Source organism: Amblyomma maculatum, chromosome 4 (assembly GCF_055883805.1).
Source record: "Amblyomma maculatum isolate TAMU_Amacu chromosome 4, ASM5588380v1, whole genome shotgun sequence".
Classification (NCBI taxonomy): Eukaryota; Metazoa; Arthropoda; class Arachnida; order Ixodida; family Ixodidae; genus Amblyomma; species Amblyomma maculatum.
Window position 1 is genome coordinate 100,028,943 of NC_139347.1, and position 23,957 is coordinate 100,052,899.

Consider the following 23,957-nt stretch of genomic DNA (forward strand, 5'->3'; position numbering starts at 1 on the left):
ATTATCTACTTTGTTTACGAAGCTGTATTTCCCCTGTCTGAGCCTGCAACATAGCCTGGCCGAACCCTCTCAGTAGTTACAGTATATGCCATTCCAGAAGATAATAACAAAAATAAGCAGGAACATGTCTGTTGGCAATTGAGGTGCGAATATCTTGCCACATTGCTAGAAATGTGAGGAAAGGAAACGGTGGTGTGGCGACGAGTTTTTCTATTTACTCTTTGTAGGACTTGAGTAGTTGGAGCTTCGGCTAACAACATACGTTCCTAACCGTCAGCTGTCAACCAGAAGTTTTTTTATATATATTTTTATAATTTTGTATTGCGCGTGGCAAGACATAATCTCTACATCACATGATTAATTGTCACTTGAAAGCAGACTCTAATGTACACGGTTGCATCTAATAATTTATTTAAATAGCGGGTGGCTCACTATAGACAGTTTGTTCATGCTGAACGTACTGTTGAACTCAGTTGGAATAACAGCCGTCCAAGTGCATACATTACTTGGTGCTGAGAAGTGATGTGATAGGCAACACTATAGTCTCTACGTTGTATTGGCCGCCGTGTTCGTGTGACTATGAATACGCATTGACCATAAAAGGTCACGCTGCAAGACTACACACTGGTGATAAAGTACTTTCAGTGTTGCAATGCGTTAAGAGGCGCAGCGGAGCTAACTTGTGGTTCGGTAGGAACACGACAGAATGCCAGCAATCAAATCATAAAGGAAGCCCTAAGTGCGCACGAGAACTACAAAGCCGAGTGCACACACGCAGGTGCAACTATACGAAGTACCACGTGATTGCTTTCTCGTCTTCGAAGCTTGCGTTTGGCCAAAGCACCCCCATGGATGATATCGGCTTTCACGCGTCTGTCCTCAATGTCTCTTCATCGCCGCTCCGAAATCATCCTGATCTTGTGCCACTCCAGCGGCAGCTTAGCCTTGTTCCAACGTCGCTGCATTGTCGCCCTGACCGTCTTCTTGGTCGTGTGGAAGTGAACGAGGTTCTCGAGCAGCAGCACCACGACGGCACAGCCCAGTCCGAGACCGAGGAGTAGAAATGTGGCAAGGAAATGATTGAGGGTGGCAGAACCTTCCCCTGGCTCAGGTTCGACCTCTGAGGACGCCGGCGGGACCACGGCTTCGCAACCCGGAGCTGAGATCTCAGCCAGCCACTTGTCCAGAAGGCCGCCCTCACGCATTTGGCCCAGCCTGTAACGACAACAACGCCGTCATTGGGTGTATATATACTAGTGGCACATACCCAAAGGATCGCTAAACCACCTATCGGGGGATGCCTATAGTGGTCGAACCATAATTAACATAGCATTCCTGGTACTTATCTATTTCAATAGGTTCTTTTTGCTCTTCAACATTAGCTGGGCCCCGTCGTAATGGTGCAGTGGTTAGGGCACTCGACTACTGTGCCCAAGGATGCGGGATCGAATCCCGGCCGCGGCAACCGCTTTGCGATGGAGGCGAAAAGCAAGACCCCGTGTGCTGTGCGATATCAGTGCACGTTAAAGAACCCCAGGTGGTCGAAATTTCCGGAGACCTCCACTACGGCGTCTCTCATAGCTTGAGTCGCTATATGACATTAAACCCTAGAAATCAAACCAAGCCAATATATTTCTTGTACAGCTTTTAGCATCCTAGTTGCCACTGGCAACACAGCTGCCAGCTCTGACATGTTATTTTTTTAGAGCGCATGCAGCTCTCCGTTCCCGGCTTGAGCGGCATCGCCGTCGGTGCAACCGATGGGGGCCACCCTGTCACAGTTTGCACTGCCAACCAGGGGCGCATGATTCTTCTCGACCTCCCACAACCCGCCATGACCATCCGGAACAAAGGGTTAACGTTCTGGAGAATGGAAGCGCTGATATCCTGAGAAACCCATTAATCCTATCGCGTAGTACGCTTAGTGATGAAGCTTAAGTATAGACGGGTAGCAACCGGTTGTCTGCCACCTGCCAGTGCTGCCACGGCTAGCAGGTGGTAAAGTGGAGAGTTTGAAATCGCCAGCCCACATTTTATGGTTTAGGTTTGCGGGTATGGCGTAAACGGAGGTATCTTTCACGCGGGAAGAACTCCGACAATGGCTATCGCGGAGTGAGGAGGCTTAACGAGTGTTGAATAACGCCCAGCCACAGGGTGGTGCTGCGAGAAGAAGCAGAAGGGCTACCGTTATGCGTTATGGCGAGAACGGAGGAAGGGCGAAATACAAGGGTGAGCATGAAAGGCGAAGGGAATACGCTGGATAGAGGGGGAGAAAGCAGTGGCGAAAGAGGAAAAGGAAGAAGTCAGGTGGAAAGTTGTAAAGGAAAGTACGGCGGGGGTAGGCGAGAGCGATAGCTTTTAATTTGAGCTGTCTGATGCGTAATAAGACGGTAAAAGAGGAGCGCGTAGAAGAGAAACTTGCCCACGCGCCGCCCAGGACGAGGCCAACGAGGCTCAGCGACTCCTCTCACTGCGGTGACGGCCTCACGTAACTCGTGAGGCCGTTGGAACCAGGCATTGGTCATTCAACTAAACAAAAAAAATGTCTGCCAGTTCTCTCATCATAGGTCTACTTTCTAAGAATCAAAAGCTGGTAAAAGAGTATCAGCTGAAGGAGGCGCCTGTGTGCTGTGCGATGTCAGCGCAAGTTAAAGAACCCGAGGTGGTCGAAATTAGTCTGTAACACCAGATAGGGCTCTTGAAAGATAATGTATCGCAACCGATAGCATGTAGTCGTTTGTCTTCTACTTTTAATAAATTCTTCAGAATAAAGTTACCTACTATATATTTTTCAATCAAAAACAAGGTATCCCGGGCGTTTTTATTTTTCTTTAGAAGGTCCAAAGCTTGAAGACAAAGGTTTTTGTATTTATTTGAAGGCTTTAGATTTATTTTATCCCTGGCCGGGTCTATATTGGGAGCTACAGCGGGCAACAGGTAAGATTAAAACTGCTTCATGTTAGTTGCCTAATTAATTAATTACGCAAATCTACTCTCCAAATTTCAATTTCGGGGGTATGTCGTATTGCCGGAATTGTAAAAAGTATAGCCGTGAAAACAAATATTCTTTAACAGTTGTAGCACGCGTTACAATTGGCCTAATGTTGTCATCTTGATAGGCAGTTTCGTACTATAGCACAGCGCCTGTGACGTAGATCGCTCCACCCAGAGATTTCGTCCCTCCTGGTATCACCTGACAGCCAGAGGGGGCACGGCGTTTCGTTGCCAATTTCGTTTCCACTGCGGCATCACTGATAGCCGCCGCGTCGGTATACTCAATGCGCGCAGTCATTGAGTTTGCAGCCCAGTCTAAAAACGCGCAATGGGCGAGCGATCCACGCCGGACGCGCCGTTAACACTGTGTTATTATGGGAAACCGCCTAACAGGATATACATTTGTGGGTCTTGTTACGCCCGCTACGACTTCGTTTAAGAAAATATTTTAGAGCGCAGCTCTTTGGCGTCCGTTCCTGGGTTTCGCGTCGGCGTCGGCCTCGTAACCAGCTCCGCCCCCCTTTCATCCCCCCAGCGCTAGCAGCGACCGACTGATACCGCTGGATGCCGCTGACGCCGCTAGAGAGTCAAGATAACGTGACTGCATAGAACACCGTCGCCGCCATGCAGAAAGAGGAGGGGAGGGTCCCCCCCCCCCCCCTGTTCCTGTGTGGCGGATAGGGTGCTCTTCAGTTGCCGACGCGCCGGTTATTTCACGTAGGCCCCGGCACGTCGACGAATACGTGACCACCTTCCCACGGCTAGACCTGGTTCTTGGCGCTGCGGAAGCGAGGGTATCATATTGTTTGCGTCGGCATCGGCGGCGTTGTCCCTGAAACCAACTCCGCAGCTGGGGTTGACTCACTATCGGCGTCAGCAGCATCAGTCAGTCGCTACTATCTCTTCCCTCCTCCCTTTATCGCGTTGTCCGCTTGCTGCGCGCGCTTCTGCCCCCATCGTTTGCCGCTGGGTGTACACGCCGCCGCCCTCCCCCCTCTTCCTGCGAGTCTCCGGTTGTCAAAGCGCCCGCTCGAACTTAATTCCTTTTTTCGCTCCTCCTCCAACGCAACCCCTGTGCGGTGGCAATCAGAGAGCCAGATCGGTGGCGGCGGATCTGCATATGTGCACTGCTGCTGCTGCTGCTGCTGCTGCTGCTGCTGCTGCCGCCGCCGCCGCCGCCGCCGCCGCCGCTGCCGCCGCTGCCGCCGCCGCCGCCGCCGCCGCCGCCGCCGCCGCTGCCGCTGCCGCTGCCGCCGCCGCCGCCGCCGCCGCCGCCGCCGCCGCCGCCGCCGCCGCCGCCGCCGCCGCCGCTGCCGCTGCCGCTGCCGCTGCTGCTGCTGCTGCTGCTGCTGCTGCTGCTGCTGCTGCTGCTGCTGCTGCTGCTGCTGCTGCTGCTGCTGCTGCTGCTGCTGCTGCTGCTCTGCTGCTGCTCTGCTGCTGCTCTGCTGCTGCTGCTGCTGCTGCTGCTGCTGCTGCTGCTGCTGCTGCTGCTGCTGCTGCTGCTGCTGCTGCTGCTGCTGCTGCTGCTGCTGCTGCTGCTGCTGCTGCTGCTGCTGCTGCTGCTGCTGCTGCTGCTGCTGCTGCTGCTGCTGCTGCTGCTGCTGCTGCTGCTGCTGCTGCTGCTGCTGCTGCTGCTGCTGCTGCTGCTGCTGCTGCTGCTGCTGCTGCTGCTGCTGCTGCTGCTGCTGCTGCTGCTGCTGCTGCTGCTGCTGCTGCTGCTGCTGCTGCTGCTGCTGCTGCTGCTGCTGCTGCTGCTGCTGCTGCTGCTGCTGCTGCTGCTGCTGCTGCTGCTGCTGCTGCTGCTGCTGCTGCTGCTGCTGCTGCTGCTGCTGCTGCTGCTGCTGCTGCTGCTGCTGCTGCTGCTGCTGCTGCTGCTGCTGCTGCTGCTGCTGCTGCTGCTGCTGCTGCTGCTGCTGCTGCTGCTGCTGCTGCTGCTGCTGCTGCTGCTGCTGCTGCTGCTGCTGCTGCTGCTGCTGCTGCTGCTGCTGCTGCTGCTGCTGCTGCTGCTGCTGCTGCTGCTGCTGCTGCTGCTGCTGCTGCTGCTGCTGCTGCTGCTGCTGCTGCTGCTGCTGCTGCTGCTGCTGCTGCTGCTGCTGCTGCTGCTGCTGCTGCTGCTGCTGCTGCTGCTGCTGCTGCTGCTGCTGCTGCTGCTGCTGCTGCTGCTGCTGCTGCTGCTGCTGCTGCTGCTGCTGCTGCTGCTGCTGCTGCTGCTGCTGCTGCTGCTGCTGCTGCTGCTGCTGCTGCTGCTGCTGCTGCTGCTGCTGCTGCTGCTGCTGCTGCTGCTGCTGCTGCTGCTGCTGCTGCTGCTGCTGCTGCTGCTGCTGCTGCTGCTGCTGCTGCTGCTGCTGCTGCTGCTGCTGCTGCTGCTGCTGCTGCTGCTGCTGCTGCTGCTGCTGCTGCTGCTGCTGCTGCTGCTGCTGCTGCTGCTGCTGCTGCTGCTGCTGCTGCTGCTGCTGCTGCTGCTGCTGCTGCTGCTGCTGCTGCTGCTGCTGCTGCTGCTGCTGCTGCTGCTGCTGCTGCTGCTGCTGCTGCTGCTGCTGCTGCTGCTGCTGCTGCTGCTGCTGCTGCTGCTGCTGCTGCTGCTGCTGCTGCTGCTGCTGCTGCTGCTGCTGCTGCTGCTGCTGCTGCTGCTGCTGCTGCTGCTGCTGCTGCTGCTGCTGCTGCTGCTGCTGCTGCTGCTGCTGCTGCTGCTGCTGCTGCTGCTGCTGCTGCTGCTGCTGCTGCTGCTGCTGCTGCTGCTGCTGCTGCTGCTGCTGCTGCTGCTGCTGCTGCTGCTGCTGCTGCTGCTGCTGCTGCTGCTGCTGCTGCTGCTGCTGCTGCTGCTGCTGCTGCTGCTGCTGCTGCTGCTGCTGCTGCTGCTGCTGCTGCTGCTGCTGCTGCTGCTGCTGCTGCTGCTGCTGCTGCTGCTGCTGCTGCTGCTGCTGCTGCTGCTGCTGCTGCTGCTGCTGCTGCTGCTGCTGCTGCTGCTGCTGCTGCTGCTGCTGCTGCTGCTGCTGCTGCTGCTGCTGCTGCTGCTGCTGCTGCTGCTGCTGCTGCTGCTGCTGCTGCTCTATCGAAAAGGTGAAACAGCTTATTTGCTGCGCTCAAATTTCGCATTATGAAGTAACGTAATCGTCGGTAATTTTTTTTTGCGACTATACTATTTGGAGGATGAGTTGTGATTTTGCGAATACAACATATATAAGTATACGCCCTAAACTGAAGAATAAATATATTGTACTGTGATAGCCAGCACTTCAGCCATCGGCATGCACCAGTGCGTTGTGCGACGAAGACAAAGAAGAAGTGCGCTGGGCTCGCCGTTGCAAGGTCCTCTCCTCACAGCTCTCCATCTGAGCGTCAATAAACGCCTTATTACAATTGGTGGAGGTGCCGGAAACGATCCCATCCAAACTGGAACTGCGGAGCCGTACACTGCCCTCTACGACCGCCATGCAAGACGAGTCCACTTCGACGCTGCCGGCCGTTCCACCCACGATCATGTGTCTTGCGCCAGCGTGACCCTTGCCTCTTCAGTGGCACTGCCGATCAAGATGTCGACGACTGGCTGTCATCGTATGAAATAGTAAGCAGCTACAACAAGTGGGATGACTCATACAAGCTCAGTAACGTCATATTCTATCTGACGGACGTGGCGAACCTCTGGTTTCGCAACCATGAGGATGACCTGTTATCTTGGTCGGAATTTAAAAAGAATTTCGCGGAAGCGTTCGGCCGCCCGGCAGTGCGTAAGCTTCGTGCCGAACAACGTTTACACGATCGTGTTCAGCGCGCTGATGAGACCTTTACCAGCTACATAGAAGACATCGTTGATCTCTGCAAACGAGTCGACCCGGCCATGCCGGAAGCGAACAAAATCCGCTACATCCTCGAGGGCATTACTGAGGACGCCTTCCAGATGCTGGTAGCGAAAAATCCCACCAGCGTTAGTGAAATCGTGAAGCTTTGCCAGAGCTACGACGAGCTCCGCAAGCGGCGCGCTTCTAGGCGCCGCTCCAGTGTGTGCGACGAAGGCGTATCCGCATTATAGCCCTGGGTGGTTCGCCAACATCTGAAGGGAGCCCGCTGAATCAACAGATCACAGATTTTATTCGTGAAGAGGTGGCACGTCAACTCTCACTCCTTCCCCATTTTCAAAACTCGGGCCGCCTCGTTCCTGAACTGGCTCCATCTTTGACCCCTACTATACGCCGTGTCGTGCAAGAACACGTCGCTGATGTCTTGCCGTCCAACCCCGTGCTGCCGCCTGTGACGGCACCTCTCACGTATGCTCAAGTAACGGCTCGCGCGCAAATTGCCTTCGCCCCCCTCTGTGATGCCCCCCTCTGTGATGCCCCTTTCTGTGATACCCCTCCCCGCACTGCAAAACTTCTCATCGCCCATGACACCGACATTCCTCCGTTTTCTGCTGCCCTCGTACCACTGTCTTGTGAGTGTGTAACTCCTTTGACTGCGATTTTGACACCTTCCGAAGCCGCCTCCCGTCATCCCTGCCTCCTTTTTCCGTTCGCAGTTCTCGAAATTCAAGACAGCGAGAGTGCACTTTACGCCTCGAACCCATTTTCTTGCCCAGCAGTCCTGCTCCGTGGCGAATGCATTGGACGTCTTGAAGAGCTTGATCCCAGTCATATCACCACTCTTGCTGACTCAATCCCCTCCTTCGACGTTAGCCTGTGCTCTTGCGATGTTCTGACCGCTTCGACGCCCTCCGACGTTTTCCAACATGCTATTGATGCTGATCTTCCACTTGCGCAACGTGATCAACTTGTCGCCCTCTTGCAGAACTTCGCTTCTTCATTCGACCTTCCTCAAACTGACTTGGGCCGCACGTCTGTCGTAGAGCACACCATCGACACCGGTAAAACCGCACCTTCGCGCCAGCGCCCCTATCGCGTGTCGGCTTCGGAGCGCCAAGTAATTGCTGATCATGTGGACGACATGCTTCGTCGTGGTGTCATTCGGCCATCCCACAGTCCCTGGGCGTCTCCAGTTGTGTTGGTACCTAAGAAAGATGGCTCCTTCCGGTTTTGTGTCGACTACCGCCGGCTCAACAAGATCACGCGCAAGGACGTCTATCCTCTGCCACGCATCGATGACGCACTGGACTGCTTGCAGGGCGCCGAGCTTTTCTCCTCGTTGGATTTACGATCTGGCTACTGGCAGGTGCCAATGGATGACGCTGACCGCTCTAAAACTGCCTTCATCACACCAGATGGATTATATGAATTCAACGTCATGCCCTTTGTGCTTTGCAACGCCCCGGCCACATTTGAACGCCTCATGGACACTGTGCTTCGTGGATTCAAGTGGCGAACCTGTCTTTGCTATCTCGATGACATCGTAGTCTTATTTTCAATCCCACCTGCTCCGACTGAAGGACGTTCTCACTTGTCTCGCTACCGCCGGCCTCCAACTGAATCTGAAGAAGTGCCGCTTTGCTGCTCGCCGACTAACTATTCTAGGTCATGTCGTTTCTAAGGATGGCATTCTTCCCGATCATACATGGCAAAATTACTTTTGAAAAGGAATTAAATTACATTACTAATTACTTTGCTGAAAATCGCAGAAAGGTAATTAAATTGCATTACTCATTACTGCTCGCCAAAAGTAATGAAATTACATTACAATTACTTCGACTGAGTAATTCAATTACTTTGAAATTACTTTCTAGTTTCCATAAATGCAAAAACTAAGTAAAGTTATTAAACAAAACAACTTGTTCTCCAGAGTATTCTAGTTGACTATAGTCCTGCTCAATTCTGTCACCTTTTGCCAATCCGTTACGCTGGCTTCGGATTGCAGCACGTCGTTCCTGCTTTCGCGCACTCTACTTTGTTGTCTATTGAAGAAGTGATGACGCACTTTAGTAAAAGTAGTTTCGAGAGGAATTAATTACTTTGCTGCGAAATTACTACCCAAAAGTAATTCACTACATTACTAAATTACCAAGCCGAAAAAGTAATTCGTTACATTACAAATTACCGAAAAAGTATTTAAATTACAGTAATTTCATTACTGTAATTCAATTACTGCCATGTCTGTTCCCGATCCCACCAAACTTCGTGCAGTTGCCGAATTCCCACGCCCAAAATCACTGAAGCAGCTACGAAGTTTCATCGGCCTGTGCTCCTACTTTCGCCGCTTCATCTTAAATTTCGCCTCTATTATTGCTCCTCTCATCCAGCTCCTCTCCGGCAGCTCCGACCTCTCCGCATGGACACCTGCTTGTGATGACGCCTTCAACACTTTACTCCGTCTTTTGGTTTCGCCTCCCATCCTCCGCCACTTCGACCCGAATGCGCCAACTGAGATTCACACTGACGCTAGCGGTATTGGGATAGGCGCCGTTCTCACCCAACGCAAACCTGGTATCCGAGACTATGTGGTGGCGTACGCAAGCCGCACCTTGACCAAGGCAGAGTCCAATTATTCTGTTACGGAAAGAGAATACTTGGCCATTATTTGGGCCATCGGCAAATTCCGTCCGTATAGTCTATGGCCGACCATTTTATGTGGTCACTGATCATCACGCTCTGTGCTGGCTGGCGTCCCTCAAGGACCCGTCCGGCCGCCTTGCTCGCTGGGCTCTTCGCCTCCAAGAGTATGACATTCGTGTCATATATCGCTCAGGCCTCAAGCATACTGACGCGGACGCTCTTTCGCGCTCACCGCTGCCTCCCTCTTCGTTGTCTGATGAGATCTGCGCCTACGATTTGTCTTCGCTTGCCACTATCGACATGGCCACGGAACAGCGGCGCGACCCGTGGATATCTACACTTCTGGACTTTCTTTCAAGTTACTCTCCAGGTCGTTTGTCTAGGGCGCTTGCCCGCCAAGCTCACCATTTTTCAATTCGTGACGGGCTGCTCTATCGCCACAATTATCTTCACGACGGAAGGAAGTGGCTTTTAGTCATCCCCCGTCATCTCCGCGCCGAAATTTGTGCTGCTTTCCATACTGATCCCCAGTGCGCCCACGGCGGAGTGTTGAAAACCTACACGCGCTTGCGTCTACGCTTCTTCTGGCGTGGAATGTACCGCTTTGTCCGCCATTTTGTCCGCTCTTGCCAGTCTTGCCAACGCCGAAAAACTCCTCTCAAGTCTCCTGCTTCGTTGCAGCCGTTGCCCTGTCCTGCCCGTCCGTTTGATCGTGACGGCATAGATCTATACGGTCCCCTTCCTACAACTTCAGCTGGCAACCGCTGGATTATCGTGGCAGTGGATCATCTGACCCGCTACACTGAGACATCAGCATTGCCCTCTGCTTCCGCACGCGACGTGGCTGCCTTTATTCTGAAAAACCTGGTTCTTCGCCATGGTGCCCCTCGCGAACTGCTCAGTGACCGCGGACGCGTTTTCTTATCAGACGCTCTTGAGGCTCTCCTGAAAAAATGCCGCATCATACACCGCACCGCTACCTCGTACCACACTCAGGCGAATGGACTGACAGAACGTTTCAACCGCACTCTCGGTGACATGCTGGCTATGTACGTGAACACCGATCATTCCAATTGGGACCAAGTTCTACCGTTTGTAACTTACTCATATAACACCGTGACACAGACCACTACTGGATTCTCTCCATTCTTTCTCCTTTACGGGCGCGAGCCACCCTGTACTATGGACACACTTTTTCCCTACCGCCCTGACGTTTCCGAATCTTCCCCGCTATCCGATGCCGTCATGTACACAGAAGAATGCCGTCAGCTCGCCCGCTCTCTCACAACAGAAAATCAGTGGCAACAAAAATACCTCCGTGATACCGGCGAAGCTTCGTCATATCTCCCGAACTCTCTGGTGTGGCTCTGGGTGCCCTCCACAACCCCTGGCCTTTCAAAGAAGTTTCTTGCTCGCTACCACGGGCCATATAGGGTCCTCCAGCAAACATCTGCAGTCAACTACGTAGTTGAGCCCGTCACGCCCTCTGCGGACTTGCGTCGCCGTGGTCGTGAAACAGTTCACGTGAACCGAAATCCGGCGAACCCTCAGAATTCGCCCGATACCACGAAATATGGATCCCAACCTACACGCGACCAGAAGACAGGCAAGAGCAGAATACGTGGAGAACCACCTAGCTAAAAAGGCATATACAGTATATACAGACGCAGGGCTATACCCGAGAGACAGATACAGCACCAACACGAGGATAGCAGCAGCGGTGGTTGACTGCTCAGGCAACACGATCAGCTGCGCATCCGCGAGAGGAAGATCGGTAGTAGACGGAGAGGAGATCGCTGTGGCACTCGCAGCGGCCGAGGGCTATCGAAGAAACGAATCACAGGTTATAATAACAGACTCCAAGACAGCCTGCAGAAGGTTCCAACAAGGAAGGATCTGCAGGGAGGCCCTACGCATTCTCCTCGGCGCAGGAGCCTCGGGCTATAAAGCAACACAAGTAGTTTTCTGGGCACCGGCGCACACCAACATAGAGGGCAACATAAGGGCAGACAGCCTGGTTCGCGAAATCACGCACCGAGCCTTGCTGACAGTAGACCTCGTGGACCCCGTGATGGTGGACCCGACGTACGCAGATATTTTAAATCACTACAGAGGCAGCAGGTTAAAATACCCTCCGCCCCACAAGCGACTCACACAAGAAGAAGCGACCAGCTGGAGAAGACTGCAGACTGGCACCTTCCACAACTTATACATTCTAAACAAAATGTTTCCCACACAGTATAGAGATAGCTGCCCCTGGTGCGGAGACAGTCCGACCCTATACCACGTCACATGGGAATGTAAACACAACTACACTTTCCACAAACAAACTAACCCGAGTGCGGAGCAATGGGAGGGCCTGCTAACCAGCTGCGAGCTCACCGCCCAAAGGGCATTGGTGCAGCACGCATGCGAGGTAGCCAGGACCAGTGGAGCCCTGGAATGAGGCAAACCACCCGTGCTAAGGAGTCTCCAACGGTGGCGAAGAAGCGGCTGCAGGAAGACTCTCCGAGATTAACCAAAAGACCTCAATAAAGTTTTTTCACTCACTCACTCACTCACGTGAACCGATTGAAGCCATTCTATGACCCCGCTGTGCTTTCCGCGCCATAAGTCGCCAGGATGGCTCCTTTTTTTTACCCGGGGGGGGGAAATGTACTGTGATAGTCAGCACTTCATCCATCGACATGCACCAGTGCGCTGTGCGACGAAGACAAAGAAGAAGTACGCTGGGCTCGCCGTTGCAAGGTCCTCTCCTCACAGCTCTCCATCTGAGCGTCAATAAACGCCTTATTACAATATTTAATCTTCAGTTCGAGAGCACTGGAGAATCTACACTGGAGAGATGCGTAAGCCTGAGCGTTGCTTCGTTGTCCGCGAGATGTGTCAGCGGAATGTGTCTGCAGGATTCCACTAGAGACAGATACTGCGCCTTTGCTTTCCTGTAAACCAATTATAGAACGCCGGTGAACTTTGATGCGTTCGACGGAACGCTGGTTGGGTTCAACAAGGAGCGTGCGATGTACCGTGTGCAGCAGCAACGCTCAGGCTTTCTAATTTCTGCAACGCAGATTCTGCAGTGCTCTCGTATTTTTTCAGACTGCAGTTAGTTGATTACCTCCCTTTACAAGCTTTCTAACCATTTCCATCCATTTGCGCACGCACACCGCGCCATTTCCCGCTCGTTTACGTTCAAGCATTTCAAATTTCCCGCCACAAAATGTTGGGCCTACGTCACTGACCGCCGAAGAATTGATGCGTTTGAATTGTGCTGGCGGATACTCTTGAGAGTTCCTTGGACGGCCAGAAGATCAAATCAGTCGATATTGTCGACCATAAACCCTGACTGTTCATTGGAGGGTCAAATTCTAAAGTTAAAACTCAGCTACTTAGGTCATCTGATGAGAAGAGAGGAGTCGCTGGAGAAAGATTTGATGTTGGGAAAGGGTCACCGGAGAAGGGATAGGCAGCGAGCGCGATGGTTAGATGGCATCCTCGAGGCGCTGCAGATGAAGTTATGTGATGTTAGGAAGATAGTGAGAGACCGGAAAGCGTGGCGTGATATGGTCCATAGGGTTACGAAGGGTCGGACACTACTGAACGACTGAACTGAACTGACGTCACTGGAAGTCAAGTACCACGCGACTTCCTTTGAACGTCGACATAATCCTTCCCGGCTCTTTCGACGTCTGATTTACTTAATTGGCTCTAATTATTTAACTAATTACCCACATCAACCATATTGTCACTTGCACACCTTTCGTTGACGCTCTATCCGAACGGTACCATTCGTTTTTCGATATACCAATTAGTTCCTCTTTTAAAGCTCCGGGAATCTCATGTCCACAAGAAACGCGCCTACATAACTATACAATGCATACGCATTAATAACACAACCGCAATCACCTACGTGACCTACTTTCGGTTCAATGTCCGCTGCAGTGTTCTGGGCGCGCCTCTTCGCACGAACATGGCCATGGGCACCTGCGTCACCGGCTGGCGGGCGTAGTAGAACTCTCCCTGCAGCATGTGGCAGTAGCGGTGCAGGCGGCGGTTGATGGCCACCTTGGTGAAGATCATGGCCGCCCGTTCGGCCTGTATGTCACGCAGAGTGGACAGGCTGAACAGCTCCAAGGCCGGGAGGGCGCCACTCTGCTTCACCATGCGTCGGTAAACTTTCTGGAAGGCCTCCACTGGCGTGTACTAGACGACCAGAGGGAAGGGATGCAAAAGGAGAGTCAATTTAACGAGGTGGCAATCGCGCTGAAAATAAGCAAATTGACGTGCTTGCAATGCATTCATGAATTGTTAAAACTAAGCCAGAATAGATATCAATAAACCACCGAACAAGAAATATTTCAATACAAAGACCACTTTCTTGACCTTAAATATAACTTCTGCCTTCCTTACTATATAGTCCTGCAAATTTATGGACGAATAAGAGAGTAAATAGGTTTCTGCTCCAGCGTGTCTTAAGGGAAACACTTTTACTACAAGATGACTCGGTAGACGGGCACGTCAAAGGCATAGTAATGTAGGACATGTATCTCAATTGTCTTCGTAATTAAAGAGGTACGAAGCTTACAAACAGTCCTAATGAATTCGTGTCATGCGTGTATGGTTTTCTAGTTTGTTTTCAGCTACAAAACACCGCTATTTTCACCCTTACCAGTTACAAAGTATCTCGTTGAGACCACATTTTGCCAGTTCGCACATTAGCCGTTGCAGCGTACACGTTTACGCCATAGGTGACATGCACGCACCATGGGAAACCTTCTGTTTCAGACTCACGACGGCTCCCCAAAACACATTTCAGTGAAGGCTGGCTATACGTCAAAAGTATATAAGCTTTATCGCAGGTAAGCGTGCTCGCCTTCACTGCCTGGTAGAATCCTGACCCTCGGAGCAACACCGGGCGTATCTTCTCCTCTCGTGCCAGGTCGTTGATGTTCCACAGCCGCTCGACGTCCTGCTTGACCAACAGGCTGGCCTTCATGAAGGCCGTGAAGAAGGTGGTCACCAGAATCACGCCCAGCAACCAGAAACACGTCACCAGTCGCTGGCTCACGGGGCTAGGCTTTGCCCAACGAGGCACGGCTGTCCCGCAGAAATGAGCGAGACACAACAGAGAGAGAGAGAGAAAGAGAGACGGGCACGTATTATCGCTTGCCTCCTAATTCGCATTACTTTTCTCGCTAAAACAGCCCATAAGAGGGAAGAAAGATATGCGCTAACAGCAGCATGGCTTTCTACGACTGACAGACCGTAATACTCTCCGTGTTGATTAGCTTTAGGGGCTTACTTCATGTTTCTAGCACAGCGCCCACAATTCTAGTTGCCAGCTAGGATTTTTATTTTTTTAAAACGCCTCTCAGACACACGTTCCTTGTTTGAACAGTGTCGCCGTCATTGTTGCCGATGGGCAGCTCTGGGCCACCCTATCACAGTTGGCACTGGTCAACGGGGGGTGCGCAATTCTGCTCGGTTTTCCTCCACCCGCCATGGTCATCCGGAACACGGACTCTCCGGGCATTAACGCTTAACCAATTTCAGCAACGCGTAGCAGGACAAGGACCGAGCACAGGAGAACGCACAGAACAAAACGCTGAACTTAAACTTCAAGTTGAAGTGCAGAGATTCTTTGGTCTGGTGTGTTCCTCTGTGATCTGTCCCCATTCTGTTACGCGCCACTGAAATTGCTGGAAAATCAACTATAGCCCGACAGCTTGTCACCTTAACACTATCGCTTCCTAGCTATAATAATCGTGCCACTTGCCACGGCTAGCAGATGGCAAAAGGAGAGAGTGGGGGACGAGGAGGGGTGTCCGAAATCCCTTCCACACATTTAGGGAAAATGGAGAGGGTGCGAGAGGCAACAAGAGACAGAAAAGGAGGCTTGCGAAACCGGAAGGTGGCGGCCACATAGAAAGAACCAGGACGGTGCCCAATGATATGCAACCACGGTGTTGTGATACAATAAGCAGCAGGAGGGTTACTATCGTTATGAGCGGAGGAAGGGCAAAATTAGCGGGCGAGGATGAAAGGCGAGGGAGGAAAATGCGACTGAAGAGAAAGGAATGCAGTGGCAGGTGGAAAGTGAAGGAGAATAGGGTGGACGGCAGGCGAGAGCGGTCGCGTTCAGTTTGCGCCGTCTGATTGGTAATGTACTGTGGGGAAATATGAGCGCGGAGAATAGAAACGTACCCAAGCCGTCCGGGACGAGTTCGATGAGGAGCGACGACTACCCCCACTGTTGTAGCCGTGTTTATATAAATGGGACAACCGGCGCATCGCATCCTGTTTCTATAGCGAATCGCATTCATGTAAACGGGAATAAGGCGTTTGGAAGCGCATCGCATTAATGCGACTGGCGACTTTCGCCGCGCATGTAAACCGGGTTGCGTACTGGCAGAGCTTCGCTCATATTTCGCATTATCCAGCATCGCAACTTGACTGCCAATATTTATGTATTAGTCATATTGACTGAAAAAAAAAATCCTTTAATGTACGCATGTTTTATCCAGGGTGTGTCAGAAAAGGCAACGCGTAGTGTCAGACGCAATAGATTTTATCTTGACACCAGCTTTGAGCGTCGCGGAGCGCCTGAAATCATGTGATGAGCTTGGGGTGTCATTTCAAATTTTTGTCGTCTTCTTCAGACCCAAAACGGGGTGCCGACCTAGCTGCAAACATGTGCGGGCACATCAGGATCCGCGAAGAAAGCAAAATCAGTTAAATTTCCTCCGATGCTCTGCTACCTGACCAGCGCGGAGGCGTTCTCTCCCCCCCCCCCCTTCCCTACGCGGATGCATATGCTGCATTAATTAAGCGACCTTTAGTTTCGCAACGAGTGCTCATGCTGCGGAGATCTCTCTTTGTTTTTGTTTTCTTTTTAATGACTGCCACAATTTCGAAATGGCTGGCGTCAAGAATGGAAACAATATTGCCATAACATAAGAGTATATAGTACTGGTGCAGGAAGTCTTGAACGCTGCTATAGCGACAACTCTCTTAAGAGGAGAATGGCGAAAGCCTATCCTTGCTTTCCTATCATTTGCCTCTCATCGTTTGCCTCTTATCGGCGTTCGTTGCAATGCTACATAGAAAAGAACATATCTCGCGTAATCTCGCGGCATATGACTGATCTCGCGCACAACTCTCGCGCACGGGATTTCGTTCCATGAGCCTAGAAAGACTCTCGCCTTAATAGAGTTAGCTATAAGGAAGAGAGCGGTAATTTCAATGACACTGTGGCCCCAAGAAAATTGAGCGTTTTACTAGCATGTTACGTACAGGTACGGACATAAGCAAGTGGAGCACACTACCTAGTTTCAATTCCACCACGCCTTTCCTGTCGGACACAAAGAATTAGCCTTTCCTGTCGGACATAAAGAAGCAATATTTGTCCGCGAGAAAACCCGCTAGTGTCTCCTGTCAGCCTGGGCATATCCCAACTGCAGGTTTTAATCATGAAACGCGCGAAAAGTGTTAGAAGAAAATGACAAGCTCTATTTGCTCCTGTCCACACGTGTACGTTGACCACTACCTGGTGCGTCAGTTTCAGTTTCCCGAAAAGCTTAACGCAGAACCAAGACCGCCCTGAGGTAAAAATCATTACGAAGGCGACTACTTTGAAGTTATCTTGGCCGAAAAGTGCTTACCGAGTGTTAGTATTATCGCCCTGATTCTACCACAGTATAAAATTAAAAGGCCGAACGGCAATGGGAGTGCTGACTCCCTCGTTTCTTCTATCCGTCATTACAAGCTCCCCCTAACCTTACTTGATTTTTTTTCCGAAAGCAAGTGGTCGCCACGCCACGCAAAAATTGAAACCTCTTGGTGGGCTGAAGCGAAAGCGATCACCACTGACGCGGAGGCCGATCGTGTGTCGCTGAAAGATGTGTGACGTCGGCAGTGCACGCTCACCTTCAGAGAGAACACTGCTGGCGAAGGGCCATATGAAGTAGCCCGGTCCGAGTGGTTTGGTTCCTTGCGTCCGCAGAACTCTTTCGATGACGTAGTGCGCCAGCCCGCACACCACCATGCTGGAGATTATCAAAGCCCACACCTGCGCGCAGCCACGACATATGGTGGTGCCTTGCCTCACGCAAAGAGCGCTCGGTCATCGTGACAAAACCAAGTGCATATATATATATATATATATATATATATATATATATATATATATATATATATATATATATATATATATATATATATATATATATATATATATATATGCACTTGGTTTTGTCACGATGACATATATATATATATATATATATATATATATATATGCACTTGGTTTTGTCACGATGACCGAGCGCTCTTTGAATATATATATAAGCATGCAGATTAACTTTACGTGTGGTTTGAACCAGGAGGCCACATTGCATGAATATATAATCGCGCGTAAATTGTGCAGTATTTCGGATGAACGCTTGCCCTGAAATCACAGCCATTTCGCAGACTTCGCAGGCCGATCACTGTTCACGCTGGCGACCTACCACGAGGTCATCGAGCACTACAAGTTAGGACGGCGGAAATATCCACCCCCAGATAGGTCCCTCACGTCCGCAGAGGCAGTCACCTGGCGTCGCCTGCAAGCCATGAACCACATGTCTCCCAGATGGAGATACCTCACGCAAAAGGAAAATTTGCAGATTCTGCAATGACATAGGAACTAAGACATATCCTCTGGGAGTGCAGCTACGCCCCGGGCTACAATTTATTCAAGGACGCAGAAGCATGGGAGACCGCGCTTCATAGCGAAGACCCGGCGACACAGACCAACATTGTCCATCTGACAGCCGAAGCTGCAAACCGCTTTACCTACTAACCCCTTCTCCTTAGGGTGACATCGGGCTCTCTGGATGCCTGCGAGCGGTACCGGAACTCCGGTGTCATCCCTCCCAGACAACAAAAGTTTTCACCGTCCTCGCGGAACATATGTTGCCAGGTTCATAAGTCAGGAACTTAGCTCTTATGATCATTTGGAGACAGAAGCAAAAAGATGGACGTTTTTATATAGGAGGTACAAAAAGACTGGGCAGTGGCTGCAGCATCCATTCAGACGCCTCGTTATCCGTATCAGCATATAAAGTGGGAAGGCGATTAGATTCTCGCTGTGAACGTTGTTTCCATTTCAGATGAGGTTTTGCAATGTAAGAACTGGTGTTTCTCAAGTTAGCTGTACTGGCATACAAGTACATTTGGTGTGCGAGGCGCGTTTGTGCACGACTGCACCAGCGGCGTAGCCAGAAATTTTTTTCGAGGGGGGCTGACCATGCTGCTCAGCCTCCTCAGTATCGAGATACCTGTCGCCAACCTGTCACCTCTCAACTGCGCCATAAATTCTGCATGCCGGGATGCAAAGGTTGCACGGAAGAATAGTACCATCCGGGACTTTCGTGATCCATCCTGCACATGAATTGTTTCAGACGAAAATCATTCGTTTAATTTAACAATTGCAGAACTGAAAATTCTTCACAGGAAGTTTTTCAGCCATATACAATTAACATTAGCTCGAATACGTGTTCTTGACGGACCCGCGGATGAAATTGTTCTCTGCACTCTCTCCAGTGGGCTTATAATTTTGATTATAATGCAGCATCTGCACTCTAACAAACTAAAGTGTTACGAACAGACGAGGACTCTCAGCAGACCACTTCAACATAAAAACACCGAGATTCAGTGCGAACAAGAGGCCCGAGAGGGAGAAGACAGCGCGGCGTCAGAAGATCGAGTTTGGCCTGTGGAGGCTGCGCACGTGGCGTCACGCTCTCTCCTAGTTTTCTTTTTTATTATTATTATTATTTCCCCACGCATTCCATCTCTGCGTGCTTTATCAGCTTATCTAGTAGTATGGCTTGTCTCCTTTGTATGGTCCGATGGATGATTTCAGAAAACTAAATGCACCTTTCGCTTTTTTTATTCCCGCAGAAATCTCTTTTTGAGCGTGAAAAAGACATACTGGAGACAAAGTCCAGATTGATTTCCGGCTCTTGTAGCTGTTTTGGTCAGCGGTGTATGAAAGTACAAAAAAATTTCGTGGGGGGCTAGAGCCTCATAAGCCCTCCCCCTGGCTACGCGCCTGGACTGCACGTATGTCGAGCCCAAAGCTTAGGCCATGCCTGTGTCTGCTATTGCGGGGTCGTCTCTAATTCTCGACTGTGACGTCTAAAGTTTCGGTGGATGAACAGTCGCGTCAAGAATACGGTGTTTTTCCGGTCTATAATCAGGAAAACTTGTTCACCGCTGGAGAAAAGGTGAGCGCGATGCCGAAAAGATTGTTGGCGAACTGCTTGGGCCTTCCTCCGAGGATGACCATCTCCTCGTATGAGTACGGAATCGTTGGGTCAGCCACAGACACACGCTGGGACGTCACCACCAGTGGTCCTGGAGCGATGTCGGCCTCCTTAAGAGGGAAGAGAAATAACGTGGCGAAAAAAAAAAAAAAAGAAGAAACAAACAAACAGTGCAACGGACGAGGAAGATGAACAGGGGAATTACGAGACAAGCATTCTAATAAGACAAGCTATTGCATCGTATTTTCAATATGACGACACACGAGCGCTCGTCTATCACCGTGTCCCATGTTTCATCGTCGAGTTTCTCTTCCCGACTGAAGAAAATTGACGAAACAAGCGAGGAATTCACAAATAGGCAAGTATAGTCTCATTCACTCAAGCTGGCCTAATTCGCTCCTTCTGTTTATTCAAACTGATCCTTGATTCCGCTGGCATCAGGCAGATTAAAAAGGCTACCTTTAAAAGGAAACTATAAGTAACCGATAGAGGGAGGCCTGTATCTGTGAGGTTTATACATCACTGTACTAACAAGAAGACCGCTATTTAAAAAAAAAAATAAAAAGTTTAAAATAGGAAAGAAAACGTATGCAGTGACGCCATCACTGACCGATTTCTGCATAAACTGCGTCCGTGTATAGTACATCGAGTTTCTTGCGCAGATACCGTATTCGGGGTTGTACGGCCAGTCACTTCAAAAATTATTATGTACGGGCCAGTCACCCCTGCAATTACTGAAACGAACCATCAGACTTACGTTCTTGACCAACATTCCCACAATTCCAGGCCAGGTTTTGTTGACTGACTCTCCGCCGAACGTGCCGTATCTCGGCTTGACGAAAGTGCAGCTTTGAAAGAAAGAAATGCGGCGAAGGGAGAAAAAGAATAAGATCTTTATTGTGTAAATCATCGCGCTGATTCTACGGGAAGGGTACCATACTCAGCAACTATACAGCAAAAAAGCCAATATAAATTAAGCTCATTCTTGGAACAGTTAGAATAGCTAAGCATTTCGCTTTTATCTGGACACCGCCGAAGCAATCGCAAATAATAATAATAATAATAATAATAATAATAATAATAATAATAATAATAATAATAATAATAATAATAATAATAATAATAAAGCTTTCCGTTTTCCCCGATCCTTGTCCAGATAACATGACTCGTTAAAGCAAAGTCGGGACGACGAGCTTTTATATCGGTGAAAAAATAAACACGAAAGACCACTTAGTGCCTTGTGGCATCACTTATTGTGAGAAACACGGAAAATGCGCGCCGAACGACGCAGTGGCCGCCATGAGCTTACTTGAGTCTTAGGGAATCTATGGTCGCATGCGTGATTTTCCCAATGAAGCCGAGGAGCTGAACGTGCCCGTTCTCCACCTTAGCGTCGATATAAGGGAGATACTGAAAGGTAAGCAAAAACAGAGCAGTTTTTGTAACTCACTCTTTGCGCTGTTATGGTGCGAAAGCACGGGATACATAGAAAAAACGGGGGGCATCTATGAAGCCCCTACTTTTGCACCTTTGAGCGCCTGGTGATTTCGCAGGCGCTGCCAACACTTGACCATCGAGGTGAGATGGTGACGTCGGATTACAGACTTCCAGAACGCCCCTTGATTCCCGAGTTATACTCGCTGCTCCCAAACCATGCACGATGCCACGCTCGTATGGCTCGGTTAAAGCGGGATTTCATATATCCACGTCGGGTGGTATTTCATATAATCTGGTATGCTGATTACCATGCGTGGGATAATAAAGGCACACATTAAAAATTTAGTAGCAAAATTCACGCTCTGTACGTGAACGAGGATCCGCTATAGGAGAGTCGGCATACGTTTAAAATCGGTGCCTAAGTGCCCTCCCAGTTTAAGCGTTGTGAACAGCGGGTAAGAAGACAGCGCGGCGTCATCTACATCTATCATCAGATTAAATTAGACAAATTAGTGCTTCCGTAAGGGTTTATAGCCTCTTTATGCCTTTGCAGTTTTTCTCTTAGCGAAAAAAGAAGTATGCTAATATTACAAAAAGCATCAGAAATGAACCAAAAGAGCTAGGGGAAAAACCCCACTAAATCACTTTCGTGAGTGAACCGTGAAAACGTGAAAATAACAGAACGCAGTTTCAGATGCGTGGCGCTTTGCGTTTTGAAAACATTTTAGATTCTTGTTTTGGCACTCGGTGCTAAATTTTATTATTCAACTTATTATTCTCTCAGCATACTGCGTGCAGTGATACTGATGACGGTATACTGATGAAATATGATCAGCTGCCCAGTGCGCTCGCTCGATGGCTTTAGTTGTCACAATTATTGTGAGAAACGACGCCAAAATTAAAACGACATTCCTGACGCTTTTAAACCATACCTTCCGCTAGCAAAAACAACGGCACAGGACTTTCTTGCAAGGCTCAAATACATTGTAAAACTACAGCTTTGTCATGCGCTGTAGTGTCAGTGCAACAGGGGCATAAGGACAGCCCAGTGAAGAAGCAGAGATAAGAACTGGCTTCACTACTGGTCCAGTCATAATAGAGAGGACCTCCTCGTTAGAGATCGAGCGCCATTGCTGGCTTTCAAAACAATCCAATTATGGGGACACTGCCACCAAGAGGGTAGCGTTTAGTGTTATAAAAAGTGGCGAACCGATTACCAATACAACGGCTACATTTCTCGGTTTACATTGAAAACGAAAAAAAGAAAAAGATATAAAAGTGCACCGAAATCAGTCTCTTTGGTTTTAACCGAAAAAGGTCATGCCACAGCTATGGTCAAGTGCAGCAGCTAAAGCTATAGGCGAGACAATAGGACCGCTAGATTAGGCAGTACAGTTGTTAGTTCTGAGGCAGTTCACCGTCAATTCATGCAGAGAAGTCCATTTCCTATTTGGGCATAATATACAGTGTCATCTGCATTCCCGCGGACTCATCGTCACCAGCTAAAGGCCATTGCATGTGGTTTTTTTTACTGCAGATAACTGCGCTGACAGTTTCTAACAGTAACAAGCCTCCGTCAAATCGAAATCATAAGACTTCGCGGAAAAATGCAATTTTCTTTGACTCCGCGACACAGCGACACGAATTTGTCGTGAATAGAGAGATTTAGCTTACCGTGATCCGCGATCCGCCACCGTGACCCGCTACCATGCGTGGGCACAAGCTGATTGGTCCCGCCGCGGCAGGTCTAGGTGCCGACATCTACCGACATCCAGTATGTGGCGCCATCTATCGGCGTCAAGGGATCTGGGTATGCGCAGTGAAACGCGCGGTGGCGGATCCCGGATCACGGTAAGCTAAAACTCTCTAGTATATGCGGCGTGCGGCTTGATGCGCAGCCCTTCGTGAACTTGGATTGTTCTTAATGTTTGCTGCTTTCGCAGTTTCTTCCCTGAAATAACTACTGCGTGATGGTCACTGCACTGTTTACAAGATAAAGTGATTCCGACATGGCGCTGACGCTTATGATAGCAGAAAGGCGTGGTTCCACTTTCCGAGCCACGTCAAGTGCAGCACGCGTGTTTAGCGGTGGCTTCGTGCTTTCGCGTGTTTAGTTTTCATTTATTTGCAATATCCGCAACAGAATATTCCATATGCTTGTTCTTTAAAGAACAAGCATATGGAATATGAAAAAAAAAGGAAAGAATTCTTTTCTTTTTTTTTTATCCAGGCGCTCGATTATCTAATGTTACACTTTTTCTCGCAGTTGCATCGTTTCATCATGTGTGCTCAGCCCTCGTACGGCCGTATATATGCATTAATTACAGCTGAATCGATTACTTGTGATGAAGAAAAAGCCAAAATAAAGTGTAAAAGACCTTTAAAAGTTCACGGATATAGCGTATATCACGAAAAGAAATTCCCAGTCACAACTAAAGTTAGGGGAGAAAAAAAAAAGAAACGAAAAACGTGCGCCGAATTTTTACCCTAAGATACAGCAATGAGAAGTTATCGTTAGCTTAAGAAGTACACCTGAGGCAATATAATAAAGTAAATATCACTGCTTAGCTGTAGCCTAACGCGGATTATAAGCTCACGCGAGTTTAGATAACCGATCCCCTAATACACATTCGTGTCAGTTGATTTAATGATTTTTCTTAAACTGAAGCACTGCCTCGCAACTTCCCTGGGTTATAGGTGCACCTTTAACAAATCGTATGAAAACCTGGGGTCCTACCGACAAGTATGCGATCCTCCACTGCCTGTCGCGGAGATCGTCCAT

The 23,957-nt window shown here is 50.1% G+C and overlaps 1 protein-coding gene across 1 annotated transcript; it reads right to left on the bottom strand.

The window, feature by feature from the left end:
• Positions 1-483: 483 nt before the first annotated feature.
• On the bottom strand, positions 484-23,957 carry LOC146191794 (glutamate [NMDA] receptor subunit 1-like). Its single transcript, XM_084599991.1, has 8 exons — positions 23,913-23,957; positions 21,048-21,148; positions 20,496-20,586; positions 19,687-19,848; positions 17,358-17,499; positions 14,305-14,528; positions 13,351-13,634; positions 484-1,215 (listed from the first exon to the last, which is right to left on the bottom strand). Exons 1-8 carry the CDS (start codon positions 23,955-23,957, stop codon positions 891-893), a joined length of 1,374 nt encoding a protein of 457 aa, XP_084456117.1. The 3' UTR covers positions 484-890.

Coding starts and splice junctions, on each gene's coding strand:
- LOC146191794 (XM_084599991.1), bottom strand. CDS start 23,957: ATGGACGATCTCCGCGACAGGCAGTGGAGGATCGCATACTTGTCG. Junction 20,587..21,047: donor ATAGATTCCCTAAGACTCAA/GTAAGCTCATGG, acceptor TTTCTTTCAAAG/CTGCACTTTCGTCAAGCCGA. Junction 19,849..20,495: donor TGGGAATGTTGGTCAAGAAC/GTAAGTCTGATG, acceptor TTCCCTCTTAAG/GAGGCCGACATCGCTCCAGG.